General features: G+C 41.3%; 2 protein-coding genes across 2 annotated transcripts in view; one reads left to right on the top strand and one right to left on the bottom strand.

Moving 5' to 3' along the window:
• Positions 1–218: 218 nt before the first annotated feature.
• Lzic (leucine zipper and CTNNBIP1 domain containing) lies at positions 219–19397 on the bottom strand. The gene is made up of 8 exons (XM_047540387.1): positions 19360–19397; positions 18701–18840; positions 15355–15463; positions 6488–6623; positions 5863–5961; positions 4252–4347; positions 4003–4084; positions 219–3419 (listed from the first exon to the last, which is right to left on the bottom strand). The coding sequence occupies exons 3-8, from the start codon at positions 15453–15455 to the stop codon at positions 3361–3363; spliced, it is 573 nt and encodes a 190-aa protein (XP_047396343.1). The 5' UTR covers positions 15456–15463; positions 18701–18840; positions 19360–19397; the 3' UTR covers positions 219–3360.
• Nmnat1 (nicotinamide nucleotide adenylyltransferase 1) overlaps positions 19007–20478 on the top strand; it is a 30473-nt gene continuing 29001 nt past the window's right edge. Inside the window, exon 1 of the mRNA XM_047540378.1 lies at positions 19007–19527. Within this exon, the coding sequence (XP_047396334.1) occupies positions 19479–19527 (49 nt within the window). The 5' untranslated portion in view covers positions 19007–19478. The remainder of the gene's footprint in view (positions 19528–20478) is intronic.

The following is a 20478-nucleotide window of genomic DNA, read 5'->3' as shown; positions in this document are numbered from 1 at the left end:
TTTTACTTGCCTTTTGTGACTTGAGGAAAAATCTTTTTACTTCCAGGGTCAGACAGAATGGAAAATTACATTTTGAGACTTGTTCACTGGGGTCTGTGGGAATACGGACAGTTTTAATTTACATACTAATGTTGGAAAACATTTTGAAAAGAAAAGAAGAGCATTCTTTGGTTTTTAGGAATGAATAGAATAACATGGACAGAAAAGTAGTTGAAAGGTTCTAGGCAAAATAGTCTGGGTTTATTTGTTCTGTAATAATTTCAAATTATTCATCATTCACTGTAGTAAGACACCATTTCAGTGGTGGAGATATACAGTCTTTCCTTTTGTTAAAGACGACCTCTTCTTGGCTGAATATCTTTAACAGAAGATCTAATAATCCATTTGTTCCAATTCCAACTCTTTCCTGGGAGTAACTCCTTCTATCCCTCAGTTTCTTCCTGAAAAACCATCCACCTAGAATATCTATTTACCACTCAGAGGATAAAATAAAACACTCATTTTGTGGCTTGCTCATTGGAACTTATCTCTGCGTCAGCCATAGTACTTTGAGAAATACAGGAATTTTTGCCAAAATATTAGCCCAACCAAAGAATGTTGAAAGATATAGCTGTCTTAGTGATACTACAACTTCCAAAGGGATCTAAAAAGTAGCAAAAGGTGAATAGGAAACATAGTTTACAAGTCATTTAATAATTGCAAATGCAGTTTTCATCTTAATATTTAATATTCTGAATATCAAATTTGTGAAACAAAATCTATCATATGGTTCTTACGAAGAGCTTTTAAATGGTAGATTAACTCCAACACAAAACTTTTTTTCTTATTAAGAGAGGGGAATGCACAATAATCCTATGAGGTAGGTCTTATCCCATTGAACAGAAAAGAAAAGTGAGGCTCAAAAAATGAAGTACCCAACAGAAGGTTATGCACCCATGATTATCAGTGTGGGGGGTCTTGCTGGCATTGCAAACTTGGCTTCCTATAAAGGAAGATAACTTTAAATTGAATTCACTAATGTGATTAATGACAAGATATTTCAGATGTTGGTAATAAAGGCTTAAGGAGAACCAAGGTTAAGGACTCCAGATTCATGTAAGTTCCCTTCAAATGTAAAATATTCATTATTTTCCTAGTTTACTAGGGGCAGATGCAGGGAAGAATCTTGCTACCATTTAAAAACAAAAGAATATACAGCAATTCCATTCCTAGGTCTATACCCAAAGGAACTGAAAATAGGTGTTCAAACAAGTAATTGTACACAGATATTCACAGCAGCACTATTCACAACAGCCAAAAGGTGAAAACAACCCAACTCAAGTATGCATCAATACATGAAAAAAACAAAGTGTGGTATTCAGCCATAAAAAGAAACAAAATGCATGTTATGATGTGGATTAACCTTGAACATACACTAAGTGAAAGAAGCCAGACATACAAAAAGGTCACTTAATATATGAGTCTATTTACATGGAATCTACAGGCTGGATAAATCCGTGGAGCAGAGAGCAGGCTAACGGTTGCCGCAGGGCTGGGAGGAGAGGGGATGGGGAATATCTGCTTGCGAGGTTCAAGGACTCCTTTGAGGGTGATGAAATTGCTTCAGAAATAGAGAATGGAGGTGGCTGTGTGACCCTGTGAACTGCCAACTGCCGTTGAACTGGACACTATAAAATGGTGGAGTCAGGCGCAGCGGTGCACTCCTGTAACCCCAGCAACTCAGGAGGCTGAGGCAGGAGGAACACAAGTTCAAGCCAGCCTCAGTAACTTAGCGAGGCACTAAGCAATGAAGCAAGACTCTGTCGTCTCAAATAAAAAAATAAAAAGGGCTGGGGATGTGACTCCATGATTAAGTGCCCTTGGGATCAATCCCCAGTACCAAAAAAAAAAAGGTGAATTTTTTGTTATACAAATCTACCTCCATTTAAAAAGCACAGAAAAATGAAATGATAATCAAAAAGTTCTAGATGAATAGCCAGTAACTTGCTTTTTCTTAGTTTGTCACAATTTCGGTAAGTTTTTGATGGTCATAAACCAGTATATAAAAAAATAACCCATTAGCCAGGCACCGTGATACATGCCTGTAGTCCCAGCTACTCAGGAGGCTAAGGCAGGATCACTGAAGCACAGGAGTTCAAGACTATAGAGACCCAGTCTCAAAAACAATAAAAATCATTAAAAGTTCCAAATAAGGCATCAATGTAGCCGAGGTCCCCTAATTTGTTCAGTTGACAAAGCACCTAGTAGAGTTTATAGTATACAAGAAGTGTTTAAAATGCTTTTAATTTGTATAAAGTGCAAAGAAAGAGAATACTGAGAAACACATGAAAAAATATAAAATGGCCAAAGCTGATGAACATGCATAGGGACACAATTATGTGTTTGCTATTGCCCAGACTCAGACACCCAGGAGAGAAGCTTACTTTTCCTCATAACTTATTTTGTGTCTCTCCGAAGACTGGAGAGTTGATAGTAGTTTACTGTTACCACCCTCTGAGTCTGGCAAGAGGTTACACACAAGGAGGGTTCATAGCTGCCATTTCCTATTGCTTCCCTAGTGACACAGCACAGGAGGTTAAGTTACTTCAGGAGACTCTCAACAGGGCTCCCATTGTTCTGAGCTTGAAATTCAGGGATACAATGGGCCCCATTCATGCCGAGCTGACAGGCTAGAGATCTACATCCCTAGTGTCCAGCTAACTTTGGGTTGGGACCTAGAGTTTTCACAGATACTGACTTGCACAAATACAAGTCAATTATTTAAAAAAAAAAAACAGGACAGAATAAAGAAATAAAACTCATGGGTGATTAACTGGAGTCAGGACACTGAAATCTTATCCCAAGTCTCTACTGTGACTTTCAGCAAATCATTTGGCTCTTTCTGTCTCAATTTCCTAGTTTGTAAAATGAAAATTATTTCTAAGATCACTTAGACTCTGAATTCTATGAACACATGTGAAGTCTAGTGATGTTGCAATGCTCACTCTAAAGAGTGGAGATTAGTTATGAACAGAAAAGGATCATTAGTTCACATCTTCCCACTCACTATAAGCAATTAAAAATATGAAGCCTAAAAAAAACAGGAAGTCCATTTTCTATTCTGTCTCTCACACAGACAAACCATAATGAATGAATTCAGTGAGTCCCACCATCCCAACAAGTCCAGGGTTACTCAAGCAGGGAGCCCTATACAAAGTAGAATGAGGAAGAGCATAAACAGAAGCCATAGTATGTTTTCATGTCACCATTCTTAGGATATTAATGCATTTTGAGACTCTTTCCAATGACCCAAAATCCTCAGGAGAAAAAAACACCATTTACAGTAAGAATGTGATCAATATCAGAAGCTTCCACACTGTGTCATTTTTTTGCTTTTTCAACCTCAAAACTTGCTAGGGCAAGAACTTTGTCTCCAGAGCCTAAAGACAAAGACACATAATGAAAAGATTATTTCAAATGCATTTACAATTTCAGGTAAAGAGTAAAAAATCTATCACAGAGATACTGAAAGAAAAACTAGAATTAGCCTCCATTATCAATTCATTAGCCCCCATTATCAATGCATTAGCCCCTATATTGCCATTTCTATTTCCTTCTCTACATAAACAATCTGGCCATAAAGAGTGGATTGTTGGTTATAAACCCTCACTCCATCTTCTGATATGAAACAGAATATGTAACATTTTAGTACACTTTTATAGTTGCATCCAGCTCATGAGTATTTTAAAACATTCTGCTGCAAAGCTGTGAGTGATGGGGCACCTATAGTCCCAGTTCCCCAGGAGGCTGAGATGGGAGGATTGCTTGAGCCCAGGAATTTGAGACCAGCCTGGGCAACACAGCAAGACTTCATCTCCGAAAAACAGTAAAACAAAAAACAAATCTTATTGAAATATGAGAATAAGGGCCTGGAGGTGTAGCTCAGTGGTAGAGTGTATGCTTAGCATGCACAAAGATCTAGGTTCAATCCTGGGAAGGGAACGGAAACATGAGTGCACTCACCAAGGTCAGTGGAGACTTTCTCAAACTGACTGAGTATGGCCCCAGCATTTGCTGATAAGAAGGCCTCATCATCTGCGGTCAGCTAAACGAAAGGAAACAAAGACCCATGGAATAGGTGCAAATGTTACAAGCTGGTTCTAGGCACCACAGTTAAGAACGCCTTAGGTCCACCAATCGCAGGCCAAGAATCTCTGTAAGAAATACTTCACACTTCCCTTTATGCATAATAAATAAATTGAATACCAGTACCTTCTCTCCAAGTTTCCTGAGAGCTGTTAGTATCTCTACTTTTTGTTGAGTGTACAGGTCTCTTTCCAGCTTTCCTACCATCAGATCTCTATCCATCTATAATGGATGAATGCAAGGCAAATATAAGTGAAAAACAGTCTGTGCATAAAATCCAGTTTTTCAGACCTACTTCTTTAAAAAAAAAAAAAAAAAAAAAAAAAAAACTCTTTAGTTGATTAATACTACAAAGAACTATAAAACAATCCAAGGCAAACATGATGAGATGCCTTTATGAAGTTTAAATAAACTTTAGTAACAATCATACTACTCTCTTAGTTATCAAGCCCACTGAAGGTTAGTAGTAAGTCAATAGCTTCCTTTGGAGAAGAGCTACCCTTTAAGAATGTATTTATGTTACATACAACCCCTACCACCAAATACACTAATAGCATGTAATATATAAATATATATATATATATATACACACACACACACACACACACACACATACACACACTGCTACTTTTTTCTAAGTGCTTTTACTTTTTTAATTTTTAATTTAATTTTATTTTCACAGTGCTGAGGATAGACCTAAGGGCCTCCCTTATTCTAGGCAAGAGCTCTTCTATTGAACTACTCGCCCGACCCCCTTTTTTTTTTTTTTTTTTTTGACACAGGGTCTCACTAAATTGCCCAGACTTGAGATCCTCCTGCCTCAGCCTCCCAAGTAGCTGGGATTATAGGCATGCATCACCACACTGGCTGTTCCCAGTCCTATTTTCAAAGTACTTATTTAGATACCAAGTATTGAACTCAGGGTCTCACCATGCTAGGCAAGCACTGTATCACAGAGCTACACTCTCAACTCTTGTTTATTTTATTGAAACAGAATCTCTTATGTTGTCCAGGCTGTTCTCAAACTCCTGAGCTCAAGTGATCCTCCTGCCTCAGCCTCCTAAACAGCTGGGACTACAAGCATAGGGCATTGTGCCAGGGTTCTAAGTGCTTTTACATATATTACTTCATTAAATCCATAATAACCACAAGAGGTAGGAACTATCATTATCACTTTTTTACAGACAGAGAAAATGAGGCACAAGCAATTAAATAAATAACCTGGCAAAGGTCACATACCCTATTATGTGAGGCAGGATTTAAAATCTAGCCAATTTGACCCAAATCCATGCTTTATCACTACTTAGGAATTATCCATACTTTCAAATAATTTGTTAGCCCTTAATTATATTCAACTCCATAAACAGACATCTGGATATTATGAGGTTTTTAAAGATGCTTGAAAGTCTTAGATAGCACAGCACTGCACACGCATGGAAGCAATGCTGTTAATGAAATCTCAGTGGGATTTCAAGTTAGGGAACCAGAAGCAAATGGTAAAACATTAAAGGAGAGGTCCAGGGATAAGCAGTTGGAGACAATTTCAATTGCCATAAATTGTTGAAAAATCTGCACCATCAACCACAATTGCTCAAGGTACTAATTTTGTCAGAAAATTGAGGATTATGGCTCTAAAATCAACAGACCAATTTTTAAACTGTAGACTATCACAATGAGCAAACTCTCAGGCTAGGAAGAAAAGCAAACAGCGACAGGATCAATTTAAAGAAACTTTACCTCTGCTAATCTTGTCCGAAGCTGACCTGGTTGTTTCTTTGCAAACAATCTGATGACCTCTGGGGTTTTAAAGGCCTGGCTAATAGCTGCCTGAATAGCCTAAAAAAAACATAGGAAGGCAAAAACTAAGGAAAACATTCCAATGAATCAGAGTTGCAATTACTGATCGATTTTTTTTTTTTTTTTTTTTTTGATACCGGGGATTGAACCCAGGGACACTTAGCCACTGAGTCATATCCCTACTCTTTTTATTTTTTATTTGAGACAGGGTCTCTCTAACTTACTTAGGGCCTGAGTTGCTGAAGTTGGCCTTGAACTTAGGATCCTCCTGCCTCAGCCTCTCAAGCCACTTGGAATACAGGAGGGAGCCACCACACCCAGCTTGACTGACAGATTTTTATTAATAGGTCTTTGTTCATCAATCACTATTACGAAGTCAGTTTTCATTTGCTATTTCTATGCATGTCAGTGGAGCCAGATACATAGCCAATTGAAGATCTGACAGGATATGCTATTTTATGCATTAAGTAGAAACTCATGGAGGAGTTATACCCAAAAAAGTGTACATTTTCTATCTGAAATATATTTACCAGGAAACAAACAAACAAGAGTAAGTTATGCTTACCAACTGCATTCCACTCAGTTCATCTACCAGAGTCATATTTCCAGACATGATTTTCTTCAGTGAATCATTAAATTCACTTAGCTGCTCCAGAGTTTCCTTTTTGGTTTCCTCATATTCATCTGTATCAAGTTCTTCTCTGAAGTATAGTGAAAATAGTAATGTAGAAAACTAACAAATTTCCAAGTGAAAAAAGCAATCTTAGTACTTGTATACTAGAGAAAGGCTGAAGGGAAATACCAAAATGTTAATGATTACTGATATGAATGTGTCTAGATAGTTGTAGTATGAGTATTTTCTTACAATCTGATTACTTTGATAATGATTTTTTTCCTTTTTCTTTTTCTTTTTTTTTTCTTTTTTTTTTTTTCTTTCTTTTTTTTTATTATAAAATTGTAAACAAATGGGATACATGTTGTTTCTCTGTCTGTACATGGCGTAAAGGCATACCATTTGTGTAATCATAAATCTACATAGGGTAATGTTGTTTGATTCATTCTGCCATTTTTTCCCCTTCCCCCCTCCCCTCCCACCCTTCCCCTCCATCTATACAGTCCTTCCTTCCTCCATTCCTGCCCCCCTCCCTAAACCCAACTCCAACCCCAACACAAACCCTTCCCACCCCCCATTATGTGTCATCATCCACTTATTAGCGATATCATTCTTCCTTTGGTTTTTTGAGATTGGCTTATCTCACTTAGCATGATATTCTCCAGTTTCATCCATTTGCCTGCAAATGCCATAATTTTATCGTTCTTTATGGCTGAGTAATATTCCATTGTATATATATACCACATTTTCTTTATCCATTCATCAATTGAAGGACATCTAGGTTGGTTCCACAATCTGGCTATTGTGAACTGAGCAGCTATGAACATTGATGTGACTGTATCTCTGTAATATGCTGATTTTAAGTCCTTTGGGTATAGGCCAAGGAGTGGGATAGCTGGGTCAAATGGTGTTTCCATTCCAAGTTTTCTAAGGAATCTCCACACTGCTTTCCAGAGTGGCTGCACTAATTTGCAGCCCCACCAGCAATGTAAGAGTGTACCTTTCTCCCCACATCCTCGCCAACACCTGTTGTTGGTTGTATTCTTGATAATTGCCATTCTAATTGGGGTGAGATGGAATCTTAGGGTGGTTTTGATTTGCATTTCTCTTATTACTAGAGATGTTGAACATTTTTCCATATGTTTGTTGATTGCTTGTATATCTTCTTCTGTGAAGTGTCTATTCATTTCGTTAGCCCATTTGTCGATTGGATTATTTACATTCTTGGTGTAGAGTTTTTTGAGTTCTTTATAGATTCTGGAGATTAGCGCTCTATCTGAAGTATGATTGGCAAAGATTTTCTCCCACTCTGTAGGCTCTTTCTTTGCATTGCTGATAGTTTCCTTTGCTGAGAGAAAGCTTTTTAGTTTGAATCTATCCCAGTTATTAATTCTTGCTTTTATTTCTTGTGCTATGGGAGTCCTGTTGAGGAAGTCTGGTCCTAAGCCGACATGTTGAAGCTCTGGACCTACTTTTTCTTCTATAAGATGCAAGGTCTCTGGTCTGATTCCGAGATCCTTAATCCATTTTGAGTTTAGTTTCGTGCATGGTGAGAGATATGGGTTTAGTTTCATTCTGTTGCATATGGATTTCCAATTCTCCCAGCACCATTTGTTGAAGAGGCTATCTTTTCTCCATTGCATATTTTTGGCCCCTTTGTCTAGTATGAGAAAATTGTATTTATTTGGGTTTGTGTCCGTGTCCTCTATTCTGTACCATTGATCCACCTTTCTATTTTGGTACCAATACCATGCCGTTTTTGTTACTATTGCTTTGTAGTAGAGTTGAAGATCTGGTATTGCGATACCCCCTGCTTCACTCTTTCTGCCAAGGATTGCTTTAGCTATTCTGGATTTTTTATTCTTCCAGATGAATTTCATAATTGCTTGCTCTATTTCTGTAAGGTACATCATTGGGATTTTAATTGGAATTGCATTGAATCTGTATAGCACTTTTGGTAGTATGGCCATTTTGACAATATTAATTCTTCCTATCCAAGAACATGGGAGATCTTTCCATCTTCTAAGGTTTTCTTGAATTTCTTTCTTTAGTGTTCTGTAGTTCTCATTGTAGAGGTCTTTCACCTCTTTTGTGAGATTGATTCCCAAATACTTTATTTTTTTCGAAGCTATTGTGAATGGGGTAGTTTTCCTAATTTCTCTTTCTGAAGATTCATCGCTTATATATAAAAATGCCTTCGATTTATGTGCATTGATCTTATATCCCGCTACTTTACTGAATTCACTTATGAGATCTAAAAGTTTTCTGGTGGAATTTCCTGGTTCCTCTAAGTATACCATCATATCATCAGCAAATAGGGATAGTTTGAGTTCTTCTTTTCCTATTCGTATCCCTTTAATTTCTTTGGTCTGTCTAATTGCTCTGGCTAGAGTTTCAAGGACGATATTGAAAAGAAGTGGTGAAAGAGGGCATCCCTGCCTTGCTCCAGTTTTTAGAGGGAATGCTTTCAGTTTTTCACCCTTTAGAATGATATTAGCAATGGGTTTAGCGTAGATGGCCTTTACAATGTTAAGGAATGTTCCCACTATCCCTATTTTTTCTAGTGTTTTGAGCATGAAGGGGTGCTGTATTTTATCAAATGCTTTTTCTGCATCTATCGAAATAATCATGTGATTCTTGACTTTAAGTCTATTGATATGGTGAATGACATTTATTGATTTTCTGATGTTGAACCAACCTTGCATCCCTGGGATGAAACCCACTTGATCATGGTGCACTATCTTTTTAATATGTTTTTGTATGCGATTTGCTAAAATTTTGTTTAGAATTTTTGCGTCGATGTTCATTAAGGATATTGGTCTGAAATTTTCTTTCCTCGATGTGTCTCTGTCTGGTTTAGGAATCAGGGTAATATTGGCTTCATAGAATGAGTTTGGGAGAGTTCCCTCCTCTTCTATTTTCTGGAATACTTTGAGAAGTATTGGAATGAGTTCTTCTTTAAAAGTTTTGTAGAACTCGGCTGAGAACCCATCTGGTCCTGGACTTTTCTTTGTTGGTAGGCTTTTGATGACTTCTTCTATTTCATTACTTGAAATTGGTCTATTTAAATTGTGTATGTCCTCCTCGTTCAGTTTAGGCAATTCATATGTCTCTAGAAACCTGTTGATGTCTTCGAAATTTTCTATTTTGTTGGAGTATAGGTTTTCAAAATAGCTTCTAATTATGTTTTGTATTTCGGTCGTGTCTGTTGTGATATTTCCTTGTTCATTCCGAATTTTAGTGATTTGGGTTTTCTCTCGTCTTCTCTTTGTTAGTGTGGCTAAAGGTTTATCAATTTTGTTTATTTTTTCGAAGAACCAACTATTTATTTTGTCAATTTTTTGTATTGTTTCTTTCGTTTCAATTTCGTTGATTTCAGCTCTCAGTTTGACTATTTCCTGTCTTCTACTACTTTTGGTATTGGTCTGTTCTTCTTTTTCTAGGGCTTTGAGCTGTAGTGTTAGGTCATTTATTTTTTGAGTTTTACTTCTTTTATTAAATGCGCTCCATGAAATAAATCTTCCTCTAAGTACCGCTTTCATAGTGTCCCAGAGATTTTGATATGTTGTTTCTTTGTTCTCGTTTACCTCTAAGAATTTTTTAATTTCCTTCCTAATATCTTCTGTTATCCATTCATCATATAGTAGCATATTGTTTAATCTCCAGGTGTTGGAGTAGTTTCTGTTTTTTACTCTTTCATTAATTTGTAACTTCAATCCATTATGATCTGATAGAATACAAGGTAGTGTCTCTATCTTCTTGTATTTGCTGACATTAGCTTTGTGGCATAATATATGGTCTATTTTAGAGAAGGATCCATGTGCTGCTGAGAAGAAAGTGTATTCGCTCTTGGTTGGATGGTATATTCTATAAATGTCTGTTAAGTCTAAATTATTGATTGTGTTATTGAGATCTATGGTTTCTTTGTTCAATTTTTGTTTGGAAGATCTGTCCAGTGGTGAAAGAGGCGTGTTAAAATCACCTAGTATTATTGTGTTATGGTCTATTTGGTTTCTAAAATTGAGAAGGATTTGTTTAACATACATGGATGAGCCACTGTTTGGGGCATAGATGTTTATGATTGTTATATCTTGCTGATTTATGCTTCCCTTAAGCAGTATGAAATGTCCTTCTTTATCCCTTCTAACTAACATTGGCTTGAAGTCCACATTATCTGAAATGAGGATGGATACTCCAGCTTTTTTGCTGAGCCCATGTGCATGGTATGTTTTTCCCCATCCTTTCACCTTTAGTCTATGGGTATCTCTTTCTATGAGGTGAGTCTCTTGCAGGCAACATATTGTTGGATCTTTCTTTTTAATCCAATCTGCCAGTCTATGTCTTTTGATTGATGATTTCAGGCCATTAACATTCAGGGTTATTATTGAGATATGATTTGTATTCCCAGTCATTTGGTTCATATTTAAAATTTTTGACACATCTTGGTTCCTCCTTTATTTGACAGTTCCTTTAGGATAATTCCTCCCTTTGCTGATTTGCTTCTTTGTTTTTTATCTCTTCCTCATGAAATATTTTGCTGAGAATGTTCTGTAATGCTGGCTTTCTTTTTGTAAATTCTTTTAGCTTTTGTTTATCGTGGAATGATCTTATTTCATCGTCAAATTTGAAGGTAAGTTTTGCTGGGTATAAGATTCTTGGTTGGCATCCATTTTCTTTCAGAGCTTGAAAAATGTTGTTCCAGGCCCTTCTAGCTTTTAGGGTCTGGATTGAAAAATCTGCTGATATCCGTATTGGCTTCCCCCTGAATGTAATTTGGTTCTTTTCTCTCACAGCCTTTAAAATTCTGTCTTTATTTTTTATGTTAGGTATTTTCATATAATGTGCCTTGGTGTGGGTCTGTTGTAATTTTGTGTATTTGGAGTCCTATAAGCCTCTTGGACTTGATTTTCCATTTCATTCTTCAGATTTGGGAAATTTTCTGATATTATTTCTTCAAATAGATTGTTCATTCCTTTGGTTTGTTTCTCTAAACCTTCCTCAATCCCAATAATTCTCAAATTTGGCCTTTTCATGATATCCCATAGTTCTTGGAGATTCTGTTCATGATTTCTCACCATCTTCTCTGTTTGTTCAACTTTGTTTTCGAGGTTAAATATTTTGTCTTCAATATCTGAAGTTCTGTCTTCCAGCTGTTCTATCCTATTGGTTATGCTTTCTATGGAGTTCTTAATTTGGTTTATTGTTTCCTTCATTTCAAGGATTTCTGTTTGGTTTTTTTTCAATATCTCTAACTCTTTATTGAAATGATCTTTTGCTTCCTGAATTTGCTCTGTTAACTATCGACTGGTGCGATCATTCAATGCCTGCATTTGCTCTTTCATCTCATCGTTTGCTTCCCTAATCATTTTAATTATGTACATTCTGAACTCCCTTTCTGTCATTTCTTCTGCCATGCTGTCGTTGGATTTTATTGATGTAACATCTAGATTTGTTTGGGGCATTTTCTTCCCTTGTTTTCTCATATTGTTCAGGGATCAGTGGGTCATTAAGATATTGCAGATTTCCTCTATCAACTTATAATGTCCCTGAAGATTGCTAGTATATCCCCTCTTATCCTTCAGTAGCCTGAAGTCTTGGAGGAGGTTGATAATGCAGAGCTCCACGAAGAAGCTGCCTCTCTAGGTGTGGTAACCCTCAGGTGGCGTATATTCCCTGCTAGTGGGCGGAGGTGCCTCCACTTGTTGACCAATGGTCATCCAATGGGGAAGTAGACTGTGGGCTGAGGCAAGGCCTGTTTGTGCCTATGTCTCTGGCTTTACCGTCCCTGTGGGAAAACCTCCCCCGGCCGGGAAGAGTCACTCGGTGGGGACGTCTCGCTAGTCAGTTGCCCTCCTAGAGGTTCCCCTCAATCTACAACTACCTCCTGGGCTGGGCTGTCTTCTTCTGCAACGATCCCAGGGGCCCGGACCTACGTCCTGGGCCTGGGAGCCTCACCCTTCGCAGGCGAGTCTCCTTAGGCTGCCTCTCCCAGAGAATCTGCCCGCAGCCCTGGAAACTTCGCTCCGCCCCTAGGCGTGTCTCTGTGCGGCTCTTCCAGCAAGAAGCCACCTAGCTCCTGGGACCCTGCTCTGCACCAATCGCCTGGCTATGCAGCCCCTCCCCTGAGCCACCACCTGGAGCCCCGTACAATAGCTCGGAGACACAGAGACCCGCCACACACCTCCTCCTCCGGACAGCCGCCCGGTTTCCGACGCAGTCACTAGGAATCCAAACAACTCACTTCGGGTCTCCTCCTCCCGCCAACCACCCGTAGCCCTAGGCAGTCACTCCAAGTCCAAGTGACCCGCCCTGTTCCTCCTCCTCCTCCTTGGGGTAGCCCCCCGGGTGTTCAGGAACGGTGGCTCCGAGACCAGGTGACTCACCACGCTCCTCCTCCAGGCAGGCCACCGGTGTTCAGGAGCGGTTGCTTTTAGTCCAATCAGCTCACCACTCGCCTCCTCCTCTGGCAACCGCCTGTGGTTCTGATGCAGTCACTCCCAGGCTAAGCGTCCCACCGCTCTCCTCCTCCAGGCAGGCCACCAATGTTCTGGAGCAGCTGCTCCGAGTTCAAACAGCTCGTCACGCAGCTCCTCCTTTGGCAACCGCCCGCAGCTCTGATGCAGCCACTCCCAGGTCAAGCAACACGCCGTGCTCCTCCTCCTCCTCCGGGCAACCTCCCGGCACTCAGGAGCGCTCGCTCTGGGTTCAAACAGTTTACCACACAGCTCCTCTTCTGGCAACCGCCTGTGGTTCTGATGCAGTCACTACCAGACCAAGCGTCCCGCCGCGCTCCTCCTCTTCCTCCGGGCAGTCCCCCGGCGCTCAGGAGCGCCCACTCTGAGTTCAAACAGCTCACCACGCAGCTCCTCCTCTGGCAACCGCCCGTGGCTCTGATGCAGTCACTCCTAGACCCAAGCGACCCGCCGGGCCTCTCCTCCTCCTCCGGGGAATCCCCCGGTGTTCGGAAGCGGTCACTCTGGGTCCAAACAGCTCGCCACGCAGCTCCTCCCCAGGCAGCCACCCGGAGCCCCAGCGGCTGCTCGAGTCCAAGCGCTGTGCTGAGCCGCCTCCTCTACGATGATCCCAGTTGTCCGTGTTTACCGCTCCAGCGGGGGGAGGGGCGTCTCGCCGAGCAACTCCACTTCACAAATTCCCTGCGTTCCGGGGCTACCGCCCCATCCGGGACGCCTCCCCAACAGGAGAGACTCACCCGGCAGCTTTGAGTTGGTCCCAAGTCTCTCACTATCTCCTCTTTTGAATCTTGCGTCCTGGAGCAGCGTGAAATGCAGCCGCCCTCTAGTCCGCCATCTTGGCCCGCCCTCCTTTTTCTTTATGGTGTTGGGGATTGGACTCAGGGCCAAGAGCATGCATTCTACCACTGAGCTACACCCCCAACCCCTAAACATTTTTGATGTACCAAAATAGGACACACGTAACAAACCACATTCTATAAGCAGTCAATGGAATAACCTTGGGCAAGATAATGAACACAGTCAAGTCTTAGTTTATCTATAATGCTTTGGGTAATTATAGTACCTACCTAACAGGGTTGCTATGATGTTTTAAGTGAGATAAGGAAAGTGCTGGCATATATAGTAACAGGTACTTGATAGTTTTGTTTTGTGGTACTGGGAATTAAACCCAGGGATACTCTGCCACTGAGCTATATTCCCTGCCTCAGTCCACCCTCACTGCTTTTTAAAAATTTTCATGCAGGGTCTCACTAAGTTGCTGACACTGGCCTAAAACTTGTGAACCACCTACCTCAGCCTCTGGGGTTGCTGGGATTATAGGCGTGTGCCATGGCACCCACCAAATAGCTGTTGTTAGCATCATCATTAATGGTAATAAACATTTTTTGTAAAATAATAGCAATGCAGTACTGGTCATCTTAGTAAGAAGTTATTTTTATTCACCAAGCAAGTAATTTATTACTTTTTTTTTTGTAAAAACAGGTCAAGTACAGATTTATTTCATTTTTTTTTCAGTTGTCGATGGACTTTTATTTTATTTGTATGTGGTAATAAGAGTTGAACCTAGTGTTTCACACACACTAGGCAAGCACTACCACTTAGCCATGACCCTAGACCAAAGTATAGATTTACTGAAGGTGAAGGTGAAGGTGAGAGTAGAGTGGAGTGGGTCGAGTGAGAAAGAGCCTCGAGGTCCCAGTGTCTGGAAATCAGTGTCATATTGCTGAGCTGCAAGGACTTCTTTCTCCTATATATATGGCTTATTAAATATTTACTGCAAGTAATAACAGCTCCCACTTATCCACCTTCCACATACTGAGCACCTACCTGCTCTGGGCTGAGCATTGTGCCCCCCTTCATTTGTAATACTTGTAACAACTTTGTAAGGCTCTTAAGAACTTCCTGTTTTTTTTTTTTGTTTGCTTTTGGTACTGGGGACTGAATCCAGGGTCTTGAGAATGCTAAGCAACCACCCTACCACAGAGCTATGCCCCCAGCCCAGTCTTGGTCCTTTGAGCAGTTAAGGCTGAAACCACCCACCAGGAGTTCATACCAGGCAGGGCTGTTTTAAATATTAAAGACAAGGTAGGTGTTATTATTTCCACTTCAAGGAGGTTAAATATTTTGCCCAAGTTCATATGCACTTAGTAATTACTTGAAAGACACCCACATCCCAGGCTTTATGACTCCAAAGCCAGCACTAAGTTTACTGCTCCAACAGACAAAGCACTGTGAAAAACACTACAAGGGAAACCAAAATCACACATGGGCCTGCATCCATGGAGCTTGTGATCTAACTGCAGAAAAGTCATTTTGTAAGATAACAACATACAATTATACTATTACCTGCATTCCTCCAGATCTTGTAATTGCTGCATTAGTCTATCCAACTGTTCTTCTAAATTCTGCTTTAATTTGCTTGTCTCTGTCTTTCCTCTGGAAGCCATTTTATTCTCTATGTAGAAAAGTAAGTCCACATAACAGTATATTTGGTTACTTAAAGATTTCAATGTACTAGTGTCATTTGCTTATTTATTTACTTCTGGCACTTGGGATTGAACCCAGGGTTGCTTTACTCAACTATACCCTCAGCCCTTTTTACTTTCTAAGACACAGTCTTGCTAAGTTGCCTAGGCTAGCCTTGAACTGGTGATCCTCCTATCTCCACTTCAGTCACTGGGATTACAGTCATGCAGCAGAGTCAGTGCAATTTAAAATTAATTAATGATACCCAAGGGATGGGGATGCAGCCCAGTGAGAATGCTTGCCTTAGTATTTGTGATGCCCTGGGTTTGATCCCTAGCACTCCCACCACCTTTGAATCCTATTGAAATTGACAGATTACATTAAAATAAGAAATGAATATGGGGAAAAAACCCTACATTCTTGAAATTTTTGGTTTCCTGGCTTGTTTGTTTGATGCTGGAAACTGAACTTAGCACCTTGTACATGTTAAGCAAGAACTCTATCACTAAATTATACCTCTGGCCCTTGGCTTTTTACCTTTGGGGGAGTGGGAGGAACTTGAGTTTTTCTATCCAGGAACATATTGCTCCATTTAACTAGTTTTTCTTTCTTTTTTTCTTTCTTTTTTTTTTTTTTTTTTGCAGTGCTGGGGATTGAACCCAGGGCCTTGTGCTTACGAGGCAAGCACTCTACCAACTGAGCTTTCTCCCCAGCCCTAGTTTTTCTTTTTTTGAATATAGTTTTTTAAAACAGTATTGTTTTATTAACATAGGCCTTGAACATTGGCTATTCTCTTAGGTATTCTGTATTTTTTGGTAACATTGGAAAGTTTTTTTTTAATTTTAATTATTTTTGTTGTTGCTGGTGATTCAACCCAGGGTCTCATATAGGCTAAGCATGCATTCTACCACTGAGTTATACCTCCAACTCCATATGACTTCTGATTGTTGATGATGTAGAGGAAAGTTATCAGTTTTGGTGTGTTGATATTGTATCCCTTGACCCTAATAGCTACAGCATTTACCTTTTCCATTTACAAAAATAAACTTCATTTCTTTCATGAACACATTTTGTTTAACATTAAGTATAAGCACTCATCAGACACTTAAATCCTAGCCGGGTTCAGTGGCACACCCCTATAATCCCAGTGGCTCAGAAGGCCGAGGCAGGAGGACTGTGAGTTCAAAGCCAGCCTCAGCATAAGTAAGGTGCTAAGCATCTCAGTAAGACCTTGTCTCTAAATAAAACACAAAATATGGCTGGGGATGTGGCTCACTGGTTGAGTGCCCCCGAGTTAAATCCTTAGTATCAAAAAACCAAACAAACAAAAAAATTTACATGCTAAATGGGGATGGTGGCACAAGCCTGTAATACCAAGGAGGCTGAGGCAAGAGGATCACAAGTTCAAGGCCAGCCTCAGCAATTTAGTGAGACCCTCAGCAACTTAGTAAGACCCTGTTTCAAAATAAAAAGGTCTGCCAGCCACAGTGGCAGCAAGCCTGTAATCCTAGCAATTTGGGAGCCTGAGGTAGGAGGATTGCAAGTTAGAGACCAGCCTCAGTGACTTAGGGAGGCCCTAAGCAACTTAGGAGATCCTGTCTCAAAATAACAAATTAACGAAAAGGTTTGGGGATGTTGCTCAGTGGTTAAGCACCCCTGAGTTCAATCCCAGGTACCAAAAATAAACAAACAAACAAATAAATAAATAAGGCTACTGTAGCTCAGTGGTAAAGCATCCTGGGTTCAATCAACAATACCAAAACAAAACAAACAAAAAACTTAAATCCTAAATTAATTTATTAAAGCATTTAAAATTTTCCTACACATAAAGATATTACCACCAGATAATTTGGCATGTGAATGAATATCCAGTGGAGATGATCCTGACATTATAATCAAAATAGAATGTAATCAATGACAATCCCATTTATTTAGTGGTTCACGCTGGGGACTGGACCTAGGGCCTCATGAATGCTAAGCACATGTCCTACCACTCAACTACACTCCCTGTCACTTCACCCTTCTCTTTTGAATCTCCACCTTTTTCTAAGTCCAGCTCATCAATTTTTCAAGGTCACCTACTACTCCATAAGCCCTTCTGGATTTCCTTCCAGTCAATAGGCTGTGGTTTTTTTTTGTTTTTTTTTGTTTTTTTTTTTTTGCAGTGCTGAGGATTAAACTCAGGGCCTTGTGCTTGACAGGCAAGCACTCTACCCAGCCCTAAGCTGTGAATTATTTGAGCAGTGGGACTATATCTTTCCTTTTCAGTGCAATCCTGAATAAACAGTAAACAAATAATGAGAAATGATTGCTTCTTCCTCTGTATTCATTTTATTGTCTACTAGCACTTATTTTTGCTACAAAATATGATTTTTTTTTTTAGTCATAGTCAATACCTTTATCTCATTTATTTGATTTTTATGAGGTGCTGAGTATGCCACACACATACTAGGCAGGTGCTCTACCACTGAGCTACAATCCTAGTCCAAAATATGATTTTATTTTAGCACAATGTTTATTTGTCTAGCTTCCTCTTCTGACTGAATTCCAGAGAGGAGAAAATGAATCAGATTTCTCTCTTAGTTAATACAGCACTTAGTACAGAACAGACATTTGATGACTGGGTCAAGTATAAAAAGATTCAACTTTTATTTTTACTTATGTATTTACTTATTGTGGTGCTGGGGATTGAACCCAGGGCCTGGCAAACACACTACCACTGAGCTACCCTCCCCCCAAGCCCTCAGCATTTTATTCACTCATTCATTCATTCATTCATTCTGGGGACTGCATACAGTGGCCTTCACATCCCCAGTCTTTATTTTCTTGGCAATGGATTGAACCCAGGTGTGCTTTACCACTGAGTTATATTCCCAGATCTTTTTGTTTATTTATTTATTTATTTTGAGACAGTATCTTGCTAAGTTGTTGAGGGTCTCACTAATTTGCTGAAGCTGGCCTTGACTTTGAGATCCTCCTACCTCAGCCTCCCGAGTCGCTTACAGGCACGTGCCAGCGCACCCAGCTCTCAACTTATTTTAATAAGGCAAAGCTAATCTTAATTAACTTCAGGTAAAATAGGGGCACTTTAAAAACCTTAACTTGTCGCTACAGAGATTTAACCCAGAAAGGTTTAACTCGCTGGCACCATCTAGTATTGAATGAAGGTGGTGCACTTTTACTGAAACTACAGAAAGGGCTCTCAAATACTGTAATTCATGCTCACCTGGCTGTTAGTACTCGGAGCGCGTCACCGTTCTGACAGTCTCAAATTGCATAAACCTCCAATTCTTCAAGTTCCAAATGTCATCAACTTGAAGAAATCGAAACTGTTCATCAGGACAATAGGTTCAAAGTTCAAACCACCTGGGGGTGGAGTTGGTTTTAAAAAAAAAGGTACGCTCTTAACAAGTAGTTTTATTTGCCACACACGAACTTGGCCTAAAGCAGTCCAGACCGCTTCCACCTGGGCAGCCCGTCCCAGGTTTTCCCACGGCGGCCGAGGCTCCGGGACACGCCCCGAGGGAAACTGTCAAACCCAGAAGCACCGACAGGGAGAGGGCGCTGAGCACTCCTCCTCGCGGCCAGGCGACAGCAGCACGTGGCGCGCCCCGACCCTGACCCGGCCAGGCCGTCGCTCCGACCCCCGCCGCGACCCCGGCTCCCCGCGTGCACTTGAAGCTCGGGTGTGTAAGTCCCGCCCGCCGGGCTTAACCAGGCCCCGGCGGCCACTAAAGGCGGCCACGAACCCGCCGTCCCCGAAACTTTCCTCGACCCTCCCGGATCAGAAGTGGACAGTGTCCTCAGCAACCCCTCCCCCCAGGTCCCGGGTCTGCCTCCGCCCGCCCGGCGATCCCGGAGTTTGGAACGGGAGGCCCCGCCTACCTGAGGGCCCAGCCCGGCGGACCGCAAGGGAGTTGCACTTCCGCCAGACGCACGCACTTCCGGCCTCCTGGAACCAATGAGAGTGCGGCCGCGGTGTCCCCCTGTCTGGGGTCCGGGCGATGGTCGTCTCCGGGAGGACTGGGTCCGTTGTGTCCGTGAGCGGTGTGGGTAAGTCCCCCACTCCGAGCCCCTGAGGTCCGCGGGGGAGGCAGCCCAGCACCACTTCTTGCCCAGCCATGGGCACTGCGGGGCGTGGGTGCTTTAGGGTCCAGTGTAACGCTCCCCTCGGCAGCCTTGACTAGTAGCTGGTTCCGTGGAACCCAAACTTGGTGAATTTGCCTGTGACCTTCACCTTGGGGCGGAAACCTCCCTTTCTAGACGCGAGTGGAGGGCAGGCGCCCTGGGCGCGGCGGGGAGCGGAGTCGGGGCGGAGGACGAGGTCCTCCACGGGCGAGATTGCCCCCTGCCCAGTCCTCCTTTCTTCCAGTCTCAGAAAAACGGGGTCCACTTTCTTGAAAGCAATTTGAGACCCAAGCAACTGGCTGTTGGGCCGCACTTTAAAAATCACCCAGAAGTTGGTGTCCAGGGAATTCCCAGGCTCCGGACCCCTGGGGTCCTGGACGTACCTGGAGGAGAAGTTTCGGCACCGGTCAGCGAAGGCACGGAGATTTATCTAGGAAAGTGAGGAGTAGAAATTCAGGGAAGAACGCGGGCCATCTGGAGAGTGGGACTCACTTGGGGGTTCTTAAAGGAACCGTGGTGAGGAATGGGTTTGGGGAGGTATGTAAAGATGACCTCAGTCCGATGATCTCAAGATGGTTTATGGCACTCTGGTCATTCTCGGGATTCTCTGACTGATGTGGTCTTTCTGGTATCTTAATTGATAGATAAAGGTTGGAAAATCCCCTAAATTATAGATTTCTTAAAAAGTCCTTAATCTGAAAATTTCTCTTAATATACTTATTAGTAGGCTAATTAAGCAGAGCACAAGATTATTTTCACAAGCTGGTGAACTTACGGTAACCTTAAGATTTACAGATTTCCCCGAAATTTGGGAGCGACAGACCTGGGAGGGAGACTGGCTAGGAAAAGTATGCAGTATTTACGAATTAAAATTTT

The sequence above is a fragment of the Sciurus carolinensis genome, chromosome 1, assembly GCF_902686445.1.
Source record: "Sciurus carolinensis chromosome 1, mSciCar1.2, whole genome shotgun sequence".
NCBI lineage: Eukaryota > Metazoa > Chordata > Mammalia > Rodentia > Sciuridae > Sciurus > Sciurus carolinensis.
Note: the sequence above shows the minus strand (reverse complement) of the source record. Positions and strands in the feature narration are given on the sequence as shown.

Coding starts and splice junctions, on each gene's coding strand:
- Lzic (XM_047540387.1), bottom strand. CDS start 15,455: ATGGCTTCCAGAGGAAAGACAGAGACAAGCAAATTAAAGCAGAATTTA. Junction 5,962..6,487: donor AACTGAGTGGAATGCAGTTG/GTAAGCATAACT, acceptor TGTTTTTTTTAG/GCTATTCAGGCAGCTATTAG. Junction 3,420..4,002: donor GAAAGTCTCCACTGACCTTG/GTGAGTGCACTC, acceptor CTTTGTCTTTAG/GCTCTGGAGACAAAGTTCTT.